This window comes from Delphinus delphis, chromosome 16 (genome assembly GCF_949987515.2).
Source record: "Delphinus delphis chromosome 16, mDelDel1.2, whole genome shotgun sequence".
Taxonomy (NCBI): domain Eukaryota; kingdom Metazoa; phylum Chordata; class Mammalia; order Artiodactyla; family Delphinidae; genus Delphinus; species Delphinus delphis.
In genome coordinates, this window is record NC_082698.1 from 15,702,962 (window position 1) to 15,721,488 (window position 18,527).

Sequence of the window (18,527 nt, forward strand, 5' to 3'; positions counted from 1 at the left end):
ATACAAGTGTGGCCTTTTGTTTCTGACTTCTTCCACCTTGTTTTCAAGGCTCATCCATGTCATAGCATGTGTCAGAATTCCTTCCATTCAACTCCTGCTTAATAGATTCATAACCAATTAATGGAGAGGAAAGGCAAACAATCTGGCTCCTTTTAATAAAATTTCCTGTTCAGATCCTGATCATGAATATGAGTAAAAACACACCCAGTGCTAATTAAAGGAGGGGGCTTCTTGACCTTGAGAATTCGTAATACTCCTATCGGAATTCTGTGAGCACTGGCTCAGGGGTTAGAATTGGAAGTTTCAGATGTGCAAATGGTCTGTATTTATAAAAATTATGACCAAAGCTATAAGTGTATATGATATACACTTTAAAAGAAGGAAAGATGGGATTGACTGCCAAATATTAGATAATAGAGGGCTCCAAAGATGACTGTTCCTGGTCCTGCCTACAGCTTTCCTGGTGAGGCTGATAATCTGCTGCTGCTATGGCCCATGAAAACTTGTTTGTTGTGCAGTATTGTTTTCCCAAGACAACAAGAACCGTCACCTAAAATAGCAGGTCAGAGGCTGCTCTGGCTTGTGATGTTTCCATCATGGCCGTCAAGATAGCAAAGGGAGCAGCTAACCTAGGCAAGGCCATGGTGATTGTGCAAAGTCTGGTTCAAGATTACATATTCAGGCAGCCCATAACCTTTTAAAATAATTCTGCATCATTTTTAGTGAATTTAGATATAAATTATTGAGAGCCATAAGATGGCAAATACACTGCACCTATTTGAATATAAATAAATATAAATGTTCCAATTCCCCTCAGCCCCAGCTAGTATTTGTCTCGTGACCCCATGTATTGCTTTCTGGCAAATGGCAGCGTAGAATTTCAGAAGTTAAAAAGTACTTAAAAAACTAATTCTTGAAAAGTGCTTAGCCTAACACATTTGCATTTTGCCCTCTATCTGTCTTTTCTTTTGGTGACCTCATACCCATGGAATTTGCCATGACATGCTAGAAAAGAAAATTGCAGACTCATGTCAGTAACTCGACACGGATTGTGGCCAGTCAGTAGTTGTCAACTCAGATGTCTGGTTGGAACTTGACAACACTGAGCAGCACAGCTGAAGATCAGACGTTCAACGGTGTACACTTGCTAGATGGACGCTCTTATCACTACTAAATGATGTGGCCTTTTTAGTCAAGGAAGGGTTTTCAAATACCCAAACCCCAAACCCCTTATACCTTAATGATGTTAAAACTGTAAGCCAAGTCTTATTAAAAAAAAAAAATAGGGCTTCCCTGGTGGCGCAGTGGTTGAGAGTCTGCCTGCCGATGCCCCGGTCCGGGAAGATCCCATGTGCCGCGGAGCGGCTGGGCCCGTGAGCCATGGCCGCTGAGCCTGCGCGTCCAGAGCCTGTGCTCCGCAATGGGAGAGGCCATAGCAGTGAGAGGCCCGCGTACAGCAAAAAAAAAAATAGCATAGGGAATGTCTGGATTTTTTTAAATTGATGGGTTACAGATTCAAGGGCCTACAAAAAAGGGCCAGGCTGGTAACATAGGTGCATATGCTCAGTTCAAGCGTGAAAACAGGTGGCAGTGGACATTTAGACCCTAGGGAGGGATGCGAACCTTAGCAAACTGAAAACATCTGTCCTGTCTAGGGTGGGCAGCCACTACGTGCCTCCCACAGTTATTCACACAGAGGAATCCACGTGCCAGAGGCTGATCAGATGTGTTGAAAGCTTGTGTCGAAGGCAGCTTGTGACCTCACAGAATCTGACCCATGTTCAGGTCACACTTCTCTTGTCTCCACTTTCTCTCTTTTTGGGTAGAACAGCTGTTCTCCGGTATTCTGCATTCACCATTTTATTACACAAGGTCATGGGAAATCCACATCCTGTGGGAGACGTTGAATGACAAGATATGATGTCATTAAATTCAGGATTCAAGTTAGCCAAACCCTGGAACTTAAATTGGGGGGTTTTGTTTGTTTGTTTTCCTTAAAGCTCCTTGTATTGACACCTGGCTAGGGATGAAGTGCCTCTAGTGAACAGTCTATTAAAAGGACACCACTTGAATATTTTATAGGGTCTCCAAAATCTTATTCTACTTTCTATTAATAACAACCTATGTCTGTTTTCAGTATTTGTTGCTTTGTTTGCCTGGTGTGTCTTCTTTCTGCTGAAATAGATGTGTCTGGGACAGATCTTGTAGGCTTTTTTAAAATTTTTTCTTTCCTTCTGCCACATCTCCTAGGCTAGAATGAGGAAAACTCAAAGTTGATGACTAATGATGTGCAGCTTTTGACATGGAGTGGTGTCTCAGACACATTGTTCCTTTCTAAGAATGTGTACATTCAACATGCAAAAGGTATATATAACATGCATCCATAATAGATTTAAATTAACAACAACAAAACACCCGGCTCGCTACTGTTCGTTCCCAGAAGGCAGTGAGGTGTCTTATGGAGAAAATATGTGTGCGGCAAAAGCTTCCTTCAGGTATGAGTTATAGTGCTGTTGGTTATGAGTTCAGTGTGAAAGACTCAACAGTATATAGTAAGTGAAGTGTCTTGAAACAGAAACAAACAAACAAAAACCCTGTATCTGAAATGATTTCGTGTCTATTTTTCATCCACATGTATAGCCATGAACTTACGTGCTAATCTCGGTTGATGACAACTAGAGTTTCTTTTTTTATTCTCTCTTTTTTTTTTTTTTTTTTTTTTTTTGCGGTACGCGGGCCTCTCACTGTTGTGGCCTCTCCCGTTGTGGAGCACAGGCTCCAGACGCGCAGGCTCAGCGGCCATGGCTCACGGGCCCAGCCGCTCCGCGGCACATGGGATCTTCCTGGACCGGGGCATGAACCCGCGTCCCATGCATCGGCAGGCGGACCCCCAACCACTGCACCAACAGGGAAGCCCTAGGGAGAATTTTTAATAGGACCCATTTTGAGTTCCTTGACAAAAGTGTGCAATTTCTGGCTAACCTGTTTCAACAAACCCCCTCCATCCTCCCCAGCCTCAGGTCTGCTCCTCATAAGCTCTTACTAATGCCTGGCAGGCAGCTTTCTCAGGTGGGTTCATTCAAGATGCTTGGGCGTGGGTACCAGCCACAGGACACAAGTGCATCCCCGGTGAGCCAAATGGTGGCCATGCACACCTCTCCTACTTCTGCCTTCTCCTTAGCCTGCCATCAAGAGGAGGGGCTCCAGCCGGCTTCCTGCCTTCCAAATCTTCCAGACTTAGCAGGCTCCAGACTTTTTGTTCATGAACGCTACCAAGCTCCAGGACAGTCCAGTCAATTTGTCCCAAGAACTCTTAACATCAAGTTTCTCATGGATCCACAGGAGCACCAGGGCCTGAGCGTCCCCACTCAGTAAACATGTAGGTGGGGAGTGGGGGGCTGGTCCCCCCGCTCTCCCAGGGTCCTCTAATCCCTCTCACAGCAGAGGGGAGGGAACACCCCATTCCTGCTGTGTGGACAGCTCCCTGCCCACTCTCCTCTATGCCTCTGTGAATTTCTGATTTCAGAGGTAGGGAGGCAGTAAGCGTTGAGAGTCATCAGGTAGATTCTACTATCTTTTGGTAAATCCGGCAAGGATATTCCTAGCAACCTTCTCTGGAAGACGGAAAATTTATCATCATTGTTTTCAGCTCTAAGATGATACATAACCCAAAATTTCAGGACACTAGGAAAAGTCCCATTCCATATTCTAGAAGCTTTGGTCGCAGATGGGTGGCTACTGTGAATGGCAGCTTCCACCTCCACTGATGGTTCTAGGCATGACAGAAGCCTGAGAAGGCAGGGGTGATTGGGAATTCAGTTACCACGAAGTTCCCTCTTCTGTAGCTCCGTTCCGCAGCCTTCTGTTCCAGAAAATCATCTTCACAGAGTAAGACATCTTTTTGGCTCTTACCCTTACCAAATGGGAAATTCTAGGAAGGCAGAAATCGTTCTTAAAAGGAACATAGGGGGCTTCCCTGGTGGCGCAGTGGTTGGGAGTCTGCCTGCCAATACAGGGGACGCGGGTTCGTGCCCCAGTCCGGGAAGATCCCACATGGCTCCGCAACGAGAGAGGCCACAACAGCTAGAGGCCCGCGTACCGCAAAAAAAAAAAAAAAAAAGAACATAGGTATCCAGGCTCCAGGCTGACAGGACCTTAAAGGCAGCCCAAGTGATGACATCTTTCTTAGCATCATGAGAACACAGGTTTCCTTTCAGAGAGCCATTTGTCACCTTCTTCAACTTAAGTACTTTAGAAGCCCAGGTGTCCATGGCCCTATGCCAAAAAAGAAAACAAAAAGAGAGAGGTTAAAGGAGACAGACAGGATCCCTATTCTCAAGGATATTCATTAACTTTGAACAAAATGATATAAACATGGAACCAGGTGTGTACATGGATATTAGTTTAACTTGGACATAAGTAGCCAAATCCCTGCTTTTCTCTTGGCTCCTGGTGCCAAGAATGAAAGGCTTGGGGGCAGAGTGTTTAAGGCTGTTGTAGTTTGCTTTTGTTTTCACATTTGGTCGTTGTGTATCCCCGAAAGAAGACCAGCGAGTTGCTAGAGGGTTTGATTTCCTTGGTGCTGCTCCATATTCACCTATTTCTGACTTTGGCAGTAATTCCAGTGCCAATCACCAGCTTTCTATATTTACCAGCAGCTGCTTCAGTGATGTGGAAACAATTTTCTCAACAGCTGAAAAACATGAAGATAGAGACGAGGACATTTTGTTCTTTATAAAAGAGCTTAGTTGGAATGAGCATAGGAGACACAAACCATCAGCACAAATCTTTTTATCTCAGCATCTTTTCTACTTTCCCCAGCATGACATCAGGCTTAAGGAGAGTATAAAGTTTTGTCCAGAGAGAAACGAATGGGTAACCTCTGTGGAATACACTGGAATACTTTGAATCAGCTGGGCCAGTATCCTACTTTCCAGGAGGCCATCTTTGCAGATTTGCTTGATTTATGTCTTAAGGTTTGGGATGAAGGAGCCTCATCCCCAGCCTCTACTTCCAGCCCAGTTTCACCAGCTGGCTGGCTCTAGGTGGTCACACTCAGTGAATGCTTCTTCATGAAACATAACCAAGATCAGTTGTAGAATGTGTGCCGTCCGTGGAATAGTACAGGGCATGGAGGATCTGAGAGGTTCAGGACACCCCCTGTGAGGTCAGAGGCTTCCAGACTGCAAGGCACTTTGACTCCATGACTGTGAGGGATAATAAAGATTGTGAAAAACAACTACTGAAGAGTATATGCCATGTCTATAAAACGCTCACACAATGCCTGGTTCACCAAAGCCCTCAGTGCCGAATGATCAGAGAGGTCATTATTGCACTCAAATTGTCTCAGCTGCTGTCAGAGCTCTGAGGTATCTGGGCATGAATGTGCTTATAAAAACAGCAAGACAGAATCAAGAAACCTGGTTTCTAGTCCCATCGGCCCCTACCAAGGAAAGGGGAGCGCCCTTTCCTTGGCGCTCCCCATGTGGAGCACCCAACAGATACCAAGCATTCTAAGTGTTATACAAAGCACTTCACGACACAGAGTTTCTCTTCTTCCTCGCAGCAACCTGAGAAGTGGGTCAGCATTTCCCAGATGAAGAAATGAGGGGTCAGAGAGAATAACTTTTCCGAGTTAGTGCCCAAGTCTTCCTAATCCTAAAGCCAGCCCTCTCGCTGTCCCCGCACCTTTGATCTCCCTCAACCCCAGTGCAGGGGAGATACCAAACAGCTCCACTGACCTTCTTGAGCCTGACTGTCTTCAGTTGTAGAATTGAAAACCCATCTCTAAGGTTTATTTTCTGCTTTAAAAATTCTATCAACCAGCATCTTCCGTATTATTTTAAATCCTTATTGCCACCTAGTGGGCATAATCTAATCAGAAGAATGAAGAAAATATTCAGTTCGCTTGGATTAAAACCTGCCAATTCATCTTAAATCCATACTGTGCTCCTGACCTTTAAAAATTGTATTTATGAGCAAATATCATGGCCTTCCATTTTTATCTTTATAGTAAACTACCAGATGAGTGGTCCCCTTTGAAAGACTTTTGGTGAATTGCTGGGAATCGTATAAACCCCAGCTCTTAAAAAACTATGTAACGCTTTGGGACCGTATAATACACACTCAGCTTATAATGGGCTATACTTAAAGAAATTCTAATCTGCAATATTCATAACTTGTATTGCAGATATACTTTTAACTTTATAAATATTTTGCTCAGCAATTTTTTACATTCTCCTGATAAAAAAAAATCAGCTTATGGGGCTTCCCTGGTGGCGCAGTGGTTGAGAGTCCGCCTGCCGATGCAGGGGACACGGGTTCGTGCCCCGGTCCGGGAAGATCCCACGTGCCACGGAGCGGCTGGGCCCATGAGCCATGACCGCTGAGCCTGCGCTCCGCAACGGGAGAGGCCACAACAGTGAGAGGCCCGCGTACCGCAAAAAAAAAAAAAAAAAAAAAAAAAAAGAGTTTCTGTTATGCATAGTGTTTTACAGCTTCCTTTTTTTTTAACTCCATCTACTTTGGACATCTCTCCATGTCAGCACACAAATCTACCTCCTTCGTTTCAACGGTATGTACTATTCCATATTGACCATACCGTAATCAATGTAACCAGTTTCTCATTAATGTCCACATAGGCTATTTTCAGTTTTATTGTTACAAAAATGCGGTAGAGGATGAATATATATTCTTCAGGGGATAGACATACACTCACAGGCACATTCTTTTGCAAGTTTATTTGTAGAATAAAATCTTAGACATGAAATTGCTGCATATAAAGGTTATGTAAATACCCACTGACCAGAGGTCACCAGAAGCACACCTGTAGCCAATAAAAAAAAAAGTCAAGTGTACTTAACGAACCACAGCAAGGGAGAAAAGGAGAAAAATTGTGAGTTATGGCTGGATGACATTTAGAGGAACTTTTTATAGGATTTGGGCTTGTGCTGGGTACTGTTAGGGAAGTTTTTCTAGGAGAGAGAATTCAAGTTAGGCTAGAAATGTCATTCTTAGTACAGGAACAGCAGTCACAGATGTGGTCACAAAAGGGGCGTGTGTAATCATTTTGTGTACCGAGAGGCCTTGTCTGCACATTTCTTTATTCCGTGAGTGTTTTTTATGATCAGTTGGGGACATCATGAGCAATGTGCCAACAGTGCTTTCTTTCACTTTCTCAGGTACGTTGATTTTACAGAAATTGCTTTACAGAAAGGTTGTACCAATTTACAGGCAGACCTCGGAGATACTGCCTATGTGGCGGGATCAGTTCTAGACCACCCCAATAAAGCAAATACAGCAATAAAATGAGTCACATGAATTGTTTTTGGTTCCCCAGTGCATATGGAAGTTATATTTACATCATTCTGTAGTCTGTTAAGTGTGCAAAACATGATGTGTAAAAAAGCAATGTACATACCTGAATTAGAAAGTACCTTATTGCTGAAAAATGCTAACCATCATCTGAGCCTTCAGCGAGACTTAGCAGGAATATCAAAGATCATTGATCACAGATCACCATAACAAACACAATAATAATGAAAAAATTTGGGAAATTGGGAGAATTACGAAAATGACACAGAGACACAAAGTGAGCAAATGTTTTTGAAAAGATGGCGCCAGTAGACTTGATTGAGGTAAGGTTGCCACAAACCTTCAATTCGCATTATATTTGAAGCACAATAAAGTGAAACACGATAAAATGGGGTACGCCTGTACATTCTTCTGGGTTCTCTTAAATATTCCATTTCCCTAACGACTATGTTTTTAATAATCAGAATAAGGGCAATTGTAACAATAGCAAATGTTTATAGAGCTCTAAGTCCTTTATTTCATTGATTCCTCATCAGAGAACTTGAGACAGGCACTAATAGCATCCTGGCTTTCATATGAGGAAACCAAGACTTAGAAAAGGCGAGAACCAACCTGGGTCACGTGACTAGCCAACATGAGCTGGGGTTCAGAACCAGGTCGTCTCATTGCAGGGTCCACACTCGCTACCATGGAGAAACACTTTCTCCTCTATCTGCTTCACAGGAGCCTGTCAGGGAGAATTGAAGGCTAAGGAATTAAAAGCCATTGAATTGATGATCACAAATGTTTGAGAGTCTGGTTTAGGCTGATAAGGAAGTAGAGTCCTGTTTACAAAAATGAGACTTAACGGGCAGCCTTCCAAGAGTCCCATACCTAGTGTTAGAGAGGCATCCAGCATGGTATGCTCAGCTACTCACATGTGCCCTCAATTAATAAAGGCCGATGAGAGCTTTCTTAAAATCACAGCCAAGACACTATAATTAAATATTCTCTGGGCCAGCTGGAGCTCAGAGGGTAGTTACATCACCCCCAAGGAAATAAACTGATGAAGGACATCCGTGCCCTTGGACCCACGGAGGCTTATGACGTTCCCATCCTGTGTGAGGATGGGGCCTGCGAGTCCGCCGGGGCAGGTTTCGTGCAGGGAGAGAACGCGGAATGAAATTGTGCTTGAGTAAATATTTATTGAGTGTGTGATGGGTACACACTGGGGTTCAGAGCAGGCCTGCGTGCTTGGATTTAGCAAAACAAACGTGGAGTAACCACTGGTGGCTGCTTTTTTTCCAGATTGTGCTGGCTGTGGACGAGATATCAAGAACGGGCAGGCGCTCCTGGCCCTGGAAAAGCAGTGGCACTTGGGTTGCTTTAAATGCAAGTCCTGCGGCAAAGTCCTCACCGGGGAGTACATCAGCAAGTAAGACTGGGGCCTGGGGCGTGGATCATTTCAGCGGGGATGGGGCCGTGTTGGGCCCCTCTGTAGGCCCTGCTCTCCGGGACTCCACCCCATCCCATCAGACATAATGAAAGACATTCACATCCCAAAATCAATATGAACTTTTTGCCATAAAACTTTTGAAGAGAATTTTATTCTTCTGTTGTTGCCTACTATAAGTTTAATGAAATATTCATCATTGCCTAATGTAACAATTAATGAAGCTGACATAAGGATAGGCTGTATGTTGTAACCAATTAAGCATTTAGTAATTTCGCTAATTTTTTTTCCTATTTGGAACTAGTAAACCTTTACCCTCCTTCCAGGTCTCAGACATATTTGTAGACACCCCCCCCCAAAAAAAAAACACTCAGGGTCTAGGCACAGAGCCCATTAGGACCACCAGGGAATAGGTTCATTAGAGTCAGATGCTGGTATAGGTAATAGAGCAGGTGAAGTTTTTGTTTTTGTTTAATGTAACCTGCAAAAACTAGTTACAGTGGTTACCTTTCAAATTAAGGAGGAGGGACTTCCTCGGTGGTCCAGTGGTTAAGACTCCACACTTCTACTGCAGTGGGCGCGGGGTTTGATCCCTGGTCAGGGAATTAAGATTCCACATGCCGTGCAACCAGGCCAAAAAAAAAAAAAAAATTAAGGAGGGAAGAATGAGCATGGAGCGGGGGGAGGGTCTACTGGCAGTGAGGGAAAATTTTCCCCCATCCACTTTAAAAAATGGTCTCCAACCAGCACCTATTCAGAACAATTTTAATGAATTTAACTCCTGAATATAGTGAAACAAACAAAAGAAGTAGCTTAGGCCCCACCCCCTAGAAATCCAATTCTGCAGGTCTGGGGTGAAGCAAACACCAGTATTAGAAAGGGAGAAACTGCACAGGTGATTCTGATGCACAGCCCAAGTAAGAAGAGAGAAATGCTCGGCCTTTGACACTGACGGCTGTGCGGCGCTAGGTAACTGGGCTGTCTGAAGTGGCACGTTTTAACTCTTCCATGTGATGGCACATAGAACATGGTATTCTTCACTGTGTCCCGAGGGAAATGAAGGAGGTTGCAGGAGGCTGAGTGAGAGGCCCTGGACCCCTAGGGCCCCTGAGGGCTAAGGGGATGGCGTCTCCATGCTGTTGGGACGCATATGAGTCAGTGAGCTGGTGGGGGTTGAGGAAGAGGGACCCTGGGACCACAGCTGAAGCCCATCTGGCCTGGTGCTGCGAGAGAGAGCGACTCCAGGTTTTCGCTAGTTAGGTCTGAGGCAGTCCAGGAATCAGCAGCCGTAACCATTTGGCTGTTACTTCCACGCGGCTTGGAGAACCTCAGCGTTCTCTCTGGATCGTTTGGTTTTGTGGGCTTTGACCCTGTCTGACCAGGTCTCCAGACATGTGAGTGCTGGGTGGGAGAGAAACAGCTTCTGCTACCGTTCTGTGCAGGAGGGCGGAGAGAAATGGGGTCTGGGTGTCTTTCCTGCCCTCGGCCTTCTCGGGAGCTGACGCTCTCTGTCCTGCAGGGATGGCGCTCCGTATTGCGAAAAGGACTACCAGGGTCTCTTCGGGGTGAAATGTGAAGCCTGCCACCAGTTTATCACTGGCAAGGTCCTGGAGGTAAGTGACAGATGGGCTTCCCTCGAAGCTACCGTCATCTTCTGCGAGGCCCTGGAAAATACACGGGGGCCTCTTTTTCCATTTTTTTCCATCTTTTTCTCACATGTGGAGGAAAGAGTAGTTGTAGATGACGAGTCGCTTAGAGAACTACTGTGTGGTACTGTCTTCTCAGGCAGTGCCTACTGAGTGCTCGTGTGGAAATTGGAAGGATGGGGAATTTGAGGGAGCAAAAGAATGAAAAAGAGTCTGTTAGGAATTATGTAGTAGGAAAGGTTATATTAAACTGTTCTTTTGTTTAGAAGTTAGAAAAGAGGAAATGAAGAGCGTGCTAGAGCCGTGTGTGTGGGTGGTACACCTGTGCGTATGTGTGCCCGCATGTTCGTGTGTGCGTGTACACGTGTGCGCTCTTGTGTGTATACGTGGGAGTGTACAGACTCACGGAGCAGAGGCTCCAAATTGAAGCTAAGAGAAGAAAGAGTCATTAGAGGTGAGGGCGTAGACTTCCCCACCCTTAGAAAACCACATCCTGTGTGACCCAGAACGCCCTGTGGTCCAGGCTGAGCCGAAGCCTGTCAAGTTCAGGTGTGACTGCACTGCCTCGCACCAGGGAGCTTGGTTCCTGCTTTCTCAGCAGCGGCCCCACCAGCTTCTGCCTCTGGGCTGAGCCGAGCTCCTCCTGGGCCGGGGCCACCTGTGGACATGAGGTCAGAGGTCAGAGAGTCACTGCCTGGCTTCTCATAGGCCTGTGGGGTGTTAACACACTCCCATGGAAAAAGCAGAGATTGCCTCACACCCATCCCGCGTCTCAGGGCGGAGAATGTGCACTGAGCACTGAGTCAGGATGCCTGGTGGAGTCCTTGGAAGGTAGCTGAACAACTTGTCACATGGCTTCAGCAGACACCAGGGCACTGAATCCACTTCACCTCATTCAAACTTCCCAACAGGCTATGTTTCAGGGACCCAGGACTGAATCGGAGAGTCCCCCAAGGTGTCACTGGGCAGCTTCTGTGGGATTTCACCAAGTTCAGGGTAGCCTTCCTAATCCCACAGCAAGCTCTGCAATGCCTTCCTGTCCGTGAAGTGCAGAGGTGGGCTGACGTTGGCTCTGTGCTGAGATCTAGTCCAGCTAATTGGATTTGGGAGATAAGGAAGTGCGTGTTGTCTATGCAGTTGCCTCTGACTCAGGGGAAGGGTGTTTCAGGAAGAAGGAACAGTGGTTGCCTCTGACTCAGGGGAAGGGTGTTTCAGGAAGAAGGAACAGCAATGGCAGGGCTCAGAGGCAAGCACAAGCACAGCATACCGAAGAAACAAAGTCATTTGGGCAGGAGCACAGCTGAGAGAGATGATGCTGGAGGAATGGGAGGGGCCCGAGCATGAGGACCTCGAAAGTCACATTCAGGAGTTTGGCTTTATCCTAAGAGTGGTGCGAAGCGTTGAAGTGATTGTGGCTAGAGTGTCATGTGGCTGGATCAGACTGTTGTGTGAAGAATAGGTGGGTGTCCTCAAATGCATGCGTGTGCCCCCATGTTCACGGCAGCTCTGCTCCCACCAGGCAGAAGGGAAAACAGCCCACGAGTCCATGAATGGACGGATAAACACAATGTAGTATATATAGACAATGGGATATCATTCAGCCTTTAAAAGGAAGGAGTTCTGACACAGGCTACAACGTGCATGAACCTTGGAAACATTATGCCAAGCGGTAGAAGCCGGTCATGAACGACCACACACACTGTATGCTTCCATTTAGATGAACTATCCAGAGGAGATCGATCCATAGGGAGAGGAAGCAGATTGGTGGTTGCCCGGAGTTGGGGGTAGGGACGGGGGACAGGGAGTGTCTGCTTATTGGTACCCCCTTGGGGCGATGAAAATGTTTTGGGACTAGATAGAGATGGTGGTTGCACAACCTTGTGAACGTCCTAAACGTCACGGAATTGTTCCCTTTAAAATGGTTAATTTTATGTTATGTGAATTTCACCTCAATTTTAAAAAGAAACGGTGGAGGGCTTCCCTGGTGGCGCAGTGGTTGGGAGTCCGCCTGCCGATGCAGGGGACACCGTTTCATGCCCCGGTCCGGGAAGATCCCACATGCCGCGGAGCGGCTGTGCCCGTGAGCCGTGGCCGCTGAGCCTGTGCGTCGGGAGCCTGTGCTCCGCAACGGGAGAGGCCACAGCAGTGAGAGGCCTGCGTACTGCAAAAAAAAAAAAAAAGAAATGGTGGAGACAGGGAGGCCAGTTTGGAGAGCTTTGGACACCAAACAGTGGTGGCACTAGCTGGAGTGACACCTGAGAAGTAGATGCCCACCACCACACACACACAGCTGGGGGGCAAGGAGGAGTTTTCATGGCCTTTCCAATAAGGCTTTTATTGGCAGCCCAAGGATACTTCAAGGCTGGGTTTGGGGCCCAGGGTGATGCACATCCCTAGGAAAGCTATTGGAGAAGATGCGTGTGACCCATCCAGGGGGTGGCTTAAAGTCCAGCCGTCTCATCCCAAGACACAAAGTACAGTAGTCCTCGCCTGTCCTCTGAATGTGCCCCCCGTCCCTCCACAGAGCGAGGAGCCCTGAGTGGGGCCTTACAGCATTTCCTTGGCTTCCCAAGTTTGATCTGCTGCACAGGTCTGAAATAAACCCATAGAGTTGGGAACAATTAGGAAATTTCATCTTAAAACAAGATGGAATGTAGACTTACTGTGACGAACCATGTGTAAAAATACCGAATCACTATGTGTACTAAAACTAATAGAATATTGTATGTCGATTCTAATTCAATAATAAACAAATAACTAAAACACCAGAACTTATTTCCAAGATGTTTAGCTATAGCAGGAGAGGCGGGAAGACAGTGAACGCAGCCCCCAACTTGAGCACCACATTTGTAGACAGCGTGGATGGAAGCAGCTGTCTCCTCAGGCCACATGTGGGACTGTGATCCCCCAAAAGAGTTGGGGAGGCAGAAGGGCTGGTGAGGGTGTTGATCATCTTCAGATTTAGTTCAACAGCTGTAGGAAGGAATCTCTACAGTAGAACTAGATGCAAGAGCATGCTGTTTTGAAGACACATCTGCTTACTCTGGTTTCTCCCTGGAGACCCGAGTATTCCAGTGTTTGCAGGGGCTGCGAGGGCCCCTCACCCCATTGGCTTCAGGCCTCCATGAGGGCCATTGATGAGGACGAAGCCTGGGACGCTTTCCACACAGACCCGCAGAGGTAGGGCTTCTGGGAGCAGGTTGCAGTGGGGTTCCGGGCAGATTCAAGACCCACCCAGTGGGTGTGCCCTCCCCCTCAGATGGGTGTGTGATCTAGAAAAATGTCCTGTACAGTGAGCAGCTGACATGTGACAGCTCGTGAGTCAACCTGGCTGGTTTCCCAGCACAAAACTCTGCCCTCCTCCCTCTGCCTTTTATTCTCTGACCCACTGTAGGTAAAGCATGATGATTCTGGACTTGTTGTAAATACTGTAATCCTTGCTTTGGGGGGTTTGGTTTTTTTTTTTTTCTGTTTTTAAAATTATGGTAAAATCCACATAACATAAAATGTACCACCTTAACCATTTTTAAGTGTATAGTTCAGAGTATTACATAGATTCCTAACGTTGTGCAACAGTCACCACCATCCATCTCCATAACGCTTTATGACTTTGAAATCTGTTCTTATTAAACAGTGACTCCCCGTTCCCCTCTCCCCACAGTCCTTGGTGGTGACCACTCTACTTTCTGTCTCTATGAATTTGACTACTCTGAGTATCTCATATAGGTGGAATCATACAGTATTTGTGTTTTCCACCGATGGGCTTATTTCACTTAGTATAATGTCCTCGAGGTTCATCCGTGTTGCAGCATGTGACAGTATTTCTTTCCTTTTTCAGGCTGAATAATATTCCATTGTACGGATGTACCACAGTTTGCCTATCCATTCTGTGATCTTTGATTTTTTTTTGGTTATGTTTCTGATTGATTTTATCCATAGAGATTATAAATGTATTATTAGTTCCCTGTGTCTTCTGTAACAGTGGTGGCTTAAAACCGCAGAAACTTATTGTCTCACAGTTCTGGAGGCCAGAAGTCCCAAACTGAGGTGCTGGCAGGGGCTGTGCTCCCTCCAAAGGCTAGGGGAGGATCCTTCCCTGCCTCTTCCAGCTCCTAGTGGCTGTGGCTACATAACCCTCATCCCTGTCTCCATCTCCACAGAGCCTTCCCCTCTGTGTCCTCTCCTCTCTGTGTCAAACCTCCCTCTGCCTTTCTTTTAGAAGGTCACTTGTCATTGGATTTGAGGTCCCCCTGGATCATTCAGGATGATTCCCTCCTCTCAAGATCCTTAGCTTAATTACATCTGTAAAGACCCTTTTTCCAAACATTCACAGGTTCCAGAGATTTGATGTGGATATATCTTTGGGGGGGCCACCAGTCCAGTAAACCTGGGAAATTATGCAAGTGTCATCCTGGTGAAGGCCGGAGCTCTGGTGTGGTTTTAATTGAACCCTTGCTGAGCATCGGAGGTGTCCTAAGGCCACTTCTCTGGGTGTGGTTTTACCTGAGATACCACCAGACACTGGACGGAGCTTTGAGAAGGAGAAAGGTCCCGGACAATGGTCAAGAAGCTCCAGGCTCAGCTACGTCACTGATTCCTGAGTAATTTTGAACAGATCATTTAGCCTCTTTGAGACTATCTTCATTTCACAGGTAAAAAGGAGTGGCATGTAACCTCTGAAACTCTACCCTGTTCTAAACTTCTCTCTCCGTTATTCCTTAATATCATAAACTCTACCCATTACATTGGCTTGAGGGAGTGGGGAGGAGAGCTTCATGTGTTTTAATGAAAAGGGCTCCAGGGGATGGGAAATCGGGGATTTACTCTTGGATCTGGAACTCACAGCTTGTGACCTTGGGCAACTCACTCAATTTCTTTGAGCCTCAGTTTTTTTCTTTAAATACAAGCATTAAAAATATATATGTAAATCCAAGACTTGGACCACTTGACTCCTAAAGTTACTTTGGTTCTAAGGATCTGAGTTCTGTAATTCTCATGTCTTAGACCTAAGGGGTCAGAGCCAGCAGTTCTTTTTTTTCTGGAGAGATTTTCTGGAAACTGGCCTATAACACTCAGCATATGGCCTACACTCGGATTGTAGTTTTATTTGTCATTAGCTTGCTTTCAGTTTTTTGGGGGTTTTTTTGGCGGTACGCGGGCCTCTCACTGCTGTGGCCTCTCCCGTTGCGGAGCACAGGCTCCAGACGCGCAGGCCCAGCAGCCACGGCTCACGGGCCCAGCCGCTCCACGGCATGTGGGATCTTCCCAGACCAGGGCACGAACCCATGTCCCCTGCATTGGCAGGCAGACTCTCAACCACTGTGCCATCAGGGAAGCCCCAGTTTTGTTTTTGAGAGATCTTGCTATAAGTGGCACATATTTTAGAGCTTATGCTAATTAACCTAGAAATTCAGGAGCATTCTGAAGATGTTTACAACCTCCCTCCTAACTAAGAAGTCCAGAAGCAGATTCGTGTGAGATACTGGAGTTTGCCAGTAGCCTTCTATCTCCATCTCCACCTCTAAACTCTTCTCGGAAGCAGCCTTCCTGCTCCTGGTACTTACTTCCCTTCCCTCCCCCTACCCTGCTCCCTTCTGCTTTAGCAGCTTAGTGGTAACAGGACATGACGTGAGACTTCAGACTTAGGTCACAGATGTCAGTACATGCTGGGGACATCCCTTTGGTATGAATTTCCTTCCGTCTTTGGTGGATGGTCCCAGGAGATCTCTGACTCCAACAAACTTCCTTTCCTGGGTTCAGGTTGTTACCTTCCAACTTTCCCAAGAAAGAGCAACAATAAAATAGCTGCAAAATGAATGCAGTACAGAAAAAAAAAAAAGCCAATGTCAAACTAGACACAGAAGTCTGGAGGGTAAAGGAAAAGGGCCCGTCCCATGTCGGCCCCCTTCCCTGTCCTGGTCTGTCCCATCTGCAGACCGAGGCTGGACTTGACTTCTCTTAGTCTGTTCTCTTGCACAACTCCCTTTCCCCAGGGAGCTCAGTGTTCACAGAGCACTCCCGGATTCCTTCAAGACCAGGGCTCTCTACCAAACGTAAAATAGAGAGCTAGTGGGAAGCAGCCGCATAGCACAGGGAGATCAGCTCGGTGCCTTGTGACCACCTAGAGGGGTGGGATAGGGAGGGTGGGAGGGAGGGAGACGCAAGAGGGAAGAGATGTGGGAACATATGTATATGTATAACTGATTCACTTTGTTGTAAAGCAGAAACTAACACACCATTTGTAAAGTAATTATACTCCAATAAAGATGTAAAAAAAATAATAACATGAGTATAAAAGTTGAAGAAACAAGCAAACAAAAAAGACCAGGGCTCTTAGGGTTGGCTGGCTCTGCAGACAGTGCCGCCCTCAGCAGTCACCTGGCCGGCTGTGTGCCCAGCCTCCTGTGTGCTCTGGCCCCAGAGACAAAGGCCCATGGTGTGTCTGCATTCCTCCCAGCGGAGGGCGGGGCTGCTAGTCTTTCCCTGGCCTTCCTCAGGTCGCCACACCCAGGAAATCAATCCTCCTGTCTTTCCAGAAGGGCTGGTAGCCCACGTCTTTCTGTGGTGGGGTGTTTACTGTGCCACTTGTGCTCTCCTGGGAAGAATGTATGACAGGGTCTGTTATAATTTGAATGCCTCACGATGTAAGAGAGAGACCCTCAAATGTGGCCCAGGGCCAATCCTCCAGCCTCCTTAGTGCCATTCCATTCATTACCTATGGCAACACTGTCCTGTCTTTATCTATTAACTTGGAAGCCTTGGATGAAAAAACAGGACTTAGACTGGCTTTAGACCCCTCCTGCTCTACCCCTGCAGTGTAGGAAATGGAATCACAACATGAGTCAGCAAATCCTTTCCCTTGATTCTCCGAGGGATTAAAACCGATGGCTTTGTTTTGTTTTACCTTGTTTTGTTTTTACTTTCTGATTACAACTCCTTTTCCATAAAGCCCAAGGACAAATGTTTATGATGTTCTTGTGAAACTAATTCATGTTATAAATTAGAGGCCCTTGTCCCCTTCCTTCCTTTTGCTGTAGGTATTTTAAGCGTGTTCTGCTGTAACAGCCACAAGCAATGAGTAGATCTTGTTCTGGGCTAAACTGTTACCTAGTGAGAGGGAACATAGGCTGTCCCAGGGCACTTGCATGGCAGATAATCTTTCTGTCACCATTGAAGATGTAATTTGCAAAGACAGACTGAATGGTGAAGTCCCCCCTTTCTTGTTCTGTGTATGTCATATAAATGCAAGCAAGACTAATAAGCTGTGTTCGTGCAGAAAAATAATTTCATTCTTCTCATTCTCACTGCACTCCCAGGAATTCATGCCTCCTTCCACTTAATTGTGGACCCAAATATATTTGAGGATGAGGGAAAGGAGAAGAATCAAGTAATATTTGAAGTCTTGGTTGAGATGGTCTCTGCCCCAGTGGACAGTGAACCACCACAATAGCCTGCTTTTGTATGATATATTTAACATTTACAAAGGATCTCATAAATATTTGATCCTCACAACAGGCCTGTAAAGTGATGAAAGCAGTTACTACTGACCTCCACCTACAGGTGAGCACCAGAGACCTGGGGGCTGATTGGTAACAGAACCCAATTAGAAGCCAGGTCTCTCAGTCCTCAGAAGATAGGAACACACACGTACACACATGCTGCTTCATGATCTATCTGGCAATAATCATTGCAGAAAACAAGTAATTGATTTGCCTCCCAAAATAACTTACAGAAGGACCAAAATTTACCATTCCTGGTGAAATGGGGAAAGTACCTCATTAGTGGCCCTGTTATATCTATTTTCAGGACAGTAAACATTTGCTGCTTGTTTGGTTTCCTCTTTACCCATGTAAAATGTCACCGAAGGTCAGGGACCCTGCTCCTAGAGTCTGTTGTATTTCCACACCGTCATGCCTCATTCTCCCTTGTCTCCTTTACTCAGCTGGAGGCTCTACAGGGGCACCTGGCATGGCCCGTGGAGAATACTGTGGATGGATGGTGCCGTCTCAAGTGAGGGAGCATGCTTTCTTCACCGAGCTCTGGTCTAGGACTCCCCAAAGCTCAGTGGAGAGTCAAGAAGAGCCTGGGAGGCAGTTCCAATATAGGGACACCGGTCACCTTTCCTCATTTAAAAT

General features: G+C 46.2%; 1 protein-coding gene across 3 annotated transcripts in view; it reads left to right on the plus strand.

Annotated features, from left to right (window-relative positions):
• ABLIM1 (actin binding LIM protein 1) overlaps window positions 1–18,527 on the plus strand; it is a 229,169-nt gene that overhangs the window by 119,487 nt on the left and 91,155 nt on the right. For all 3 annotated transcript variants that reach the window (XM_069541505.1, XM_060034019.1, XM_060034020.1), the window contains exons 5-6: window positions 8,602–8,728; window positions 10,266–10,359. In XM_069541505.1, the coding sequence (XP_069397606.1) occupies window positions 8,602–8,728; window positions 10,266–10,359 (221 nt within the window). The remainder of the gene's footprint in view (window positions 1–8,601; window positions 8,729–10,265; window positions 10,360–18,527) is intronic.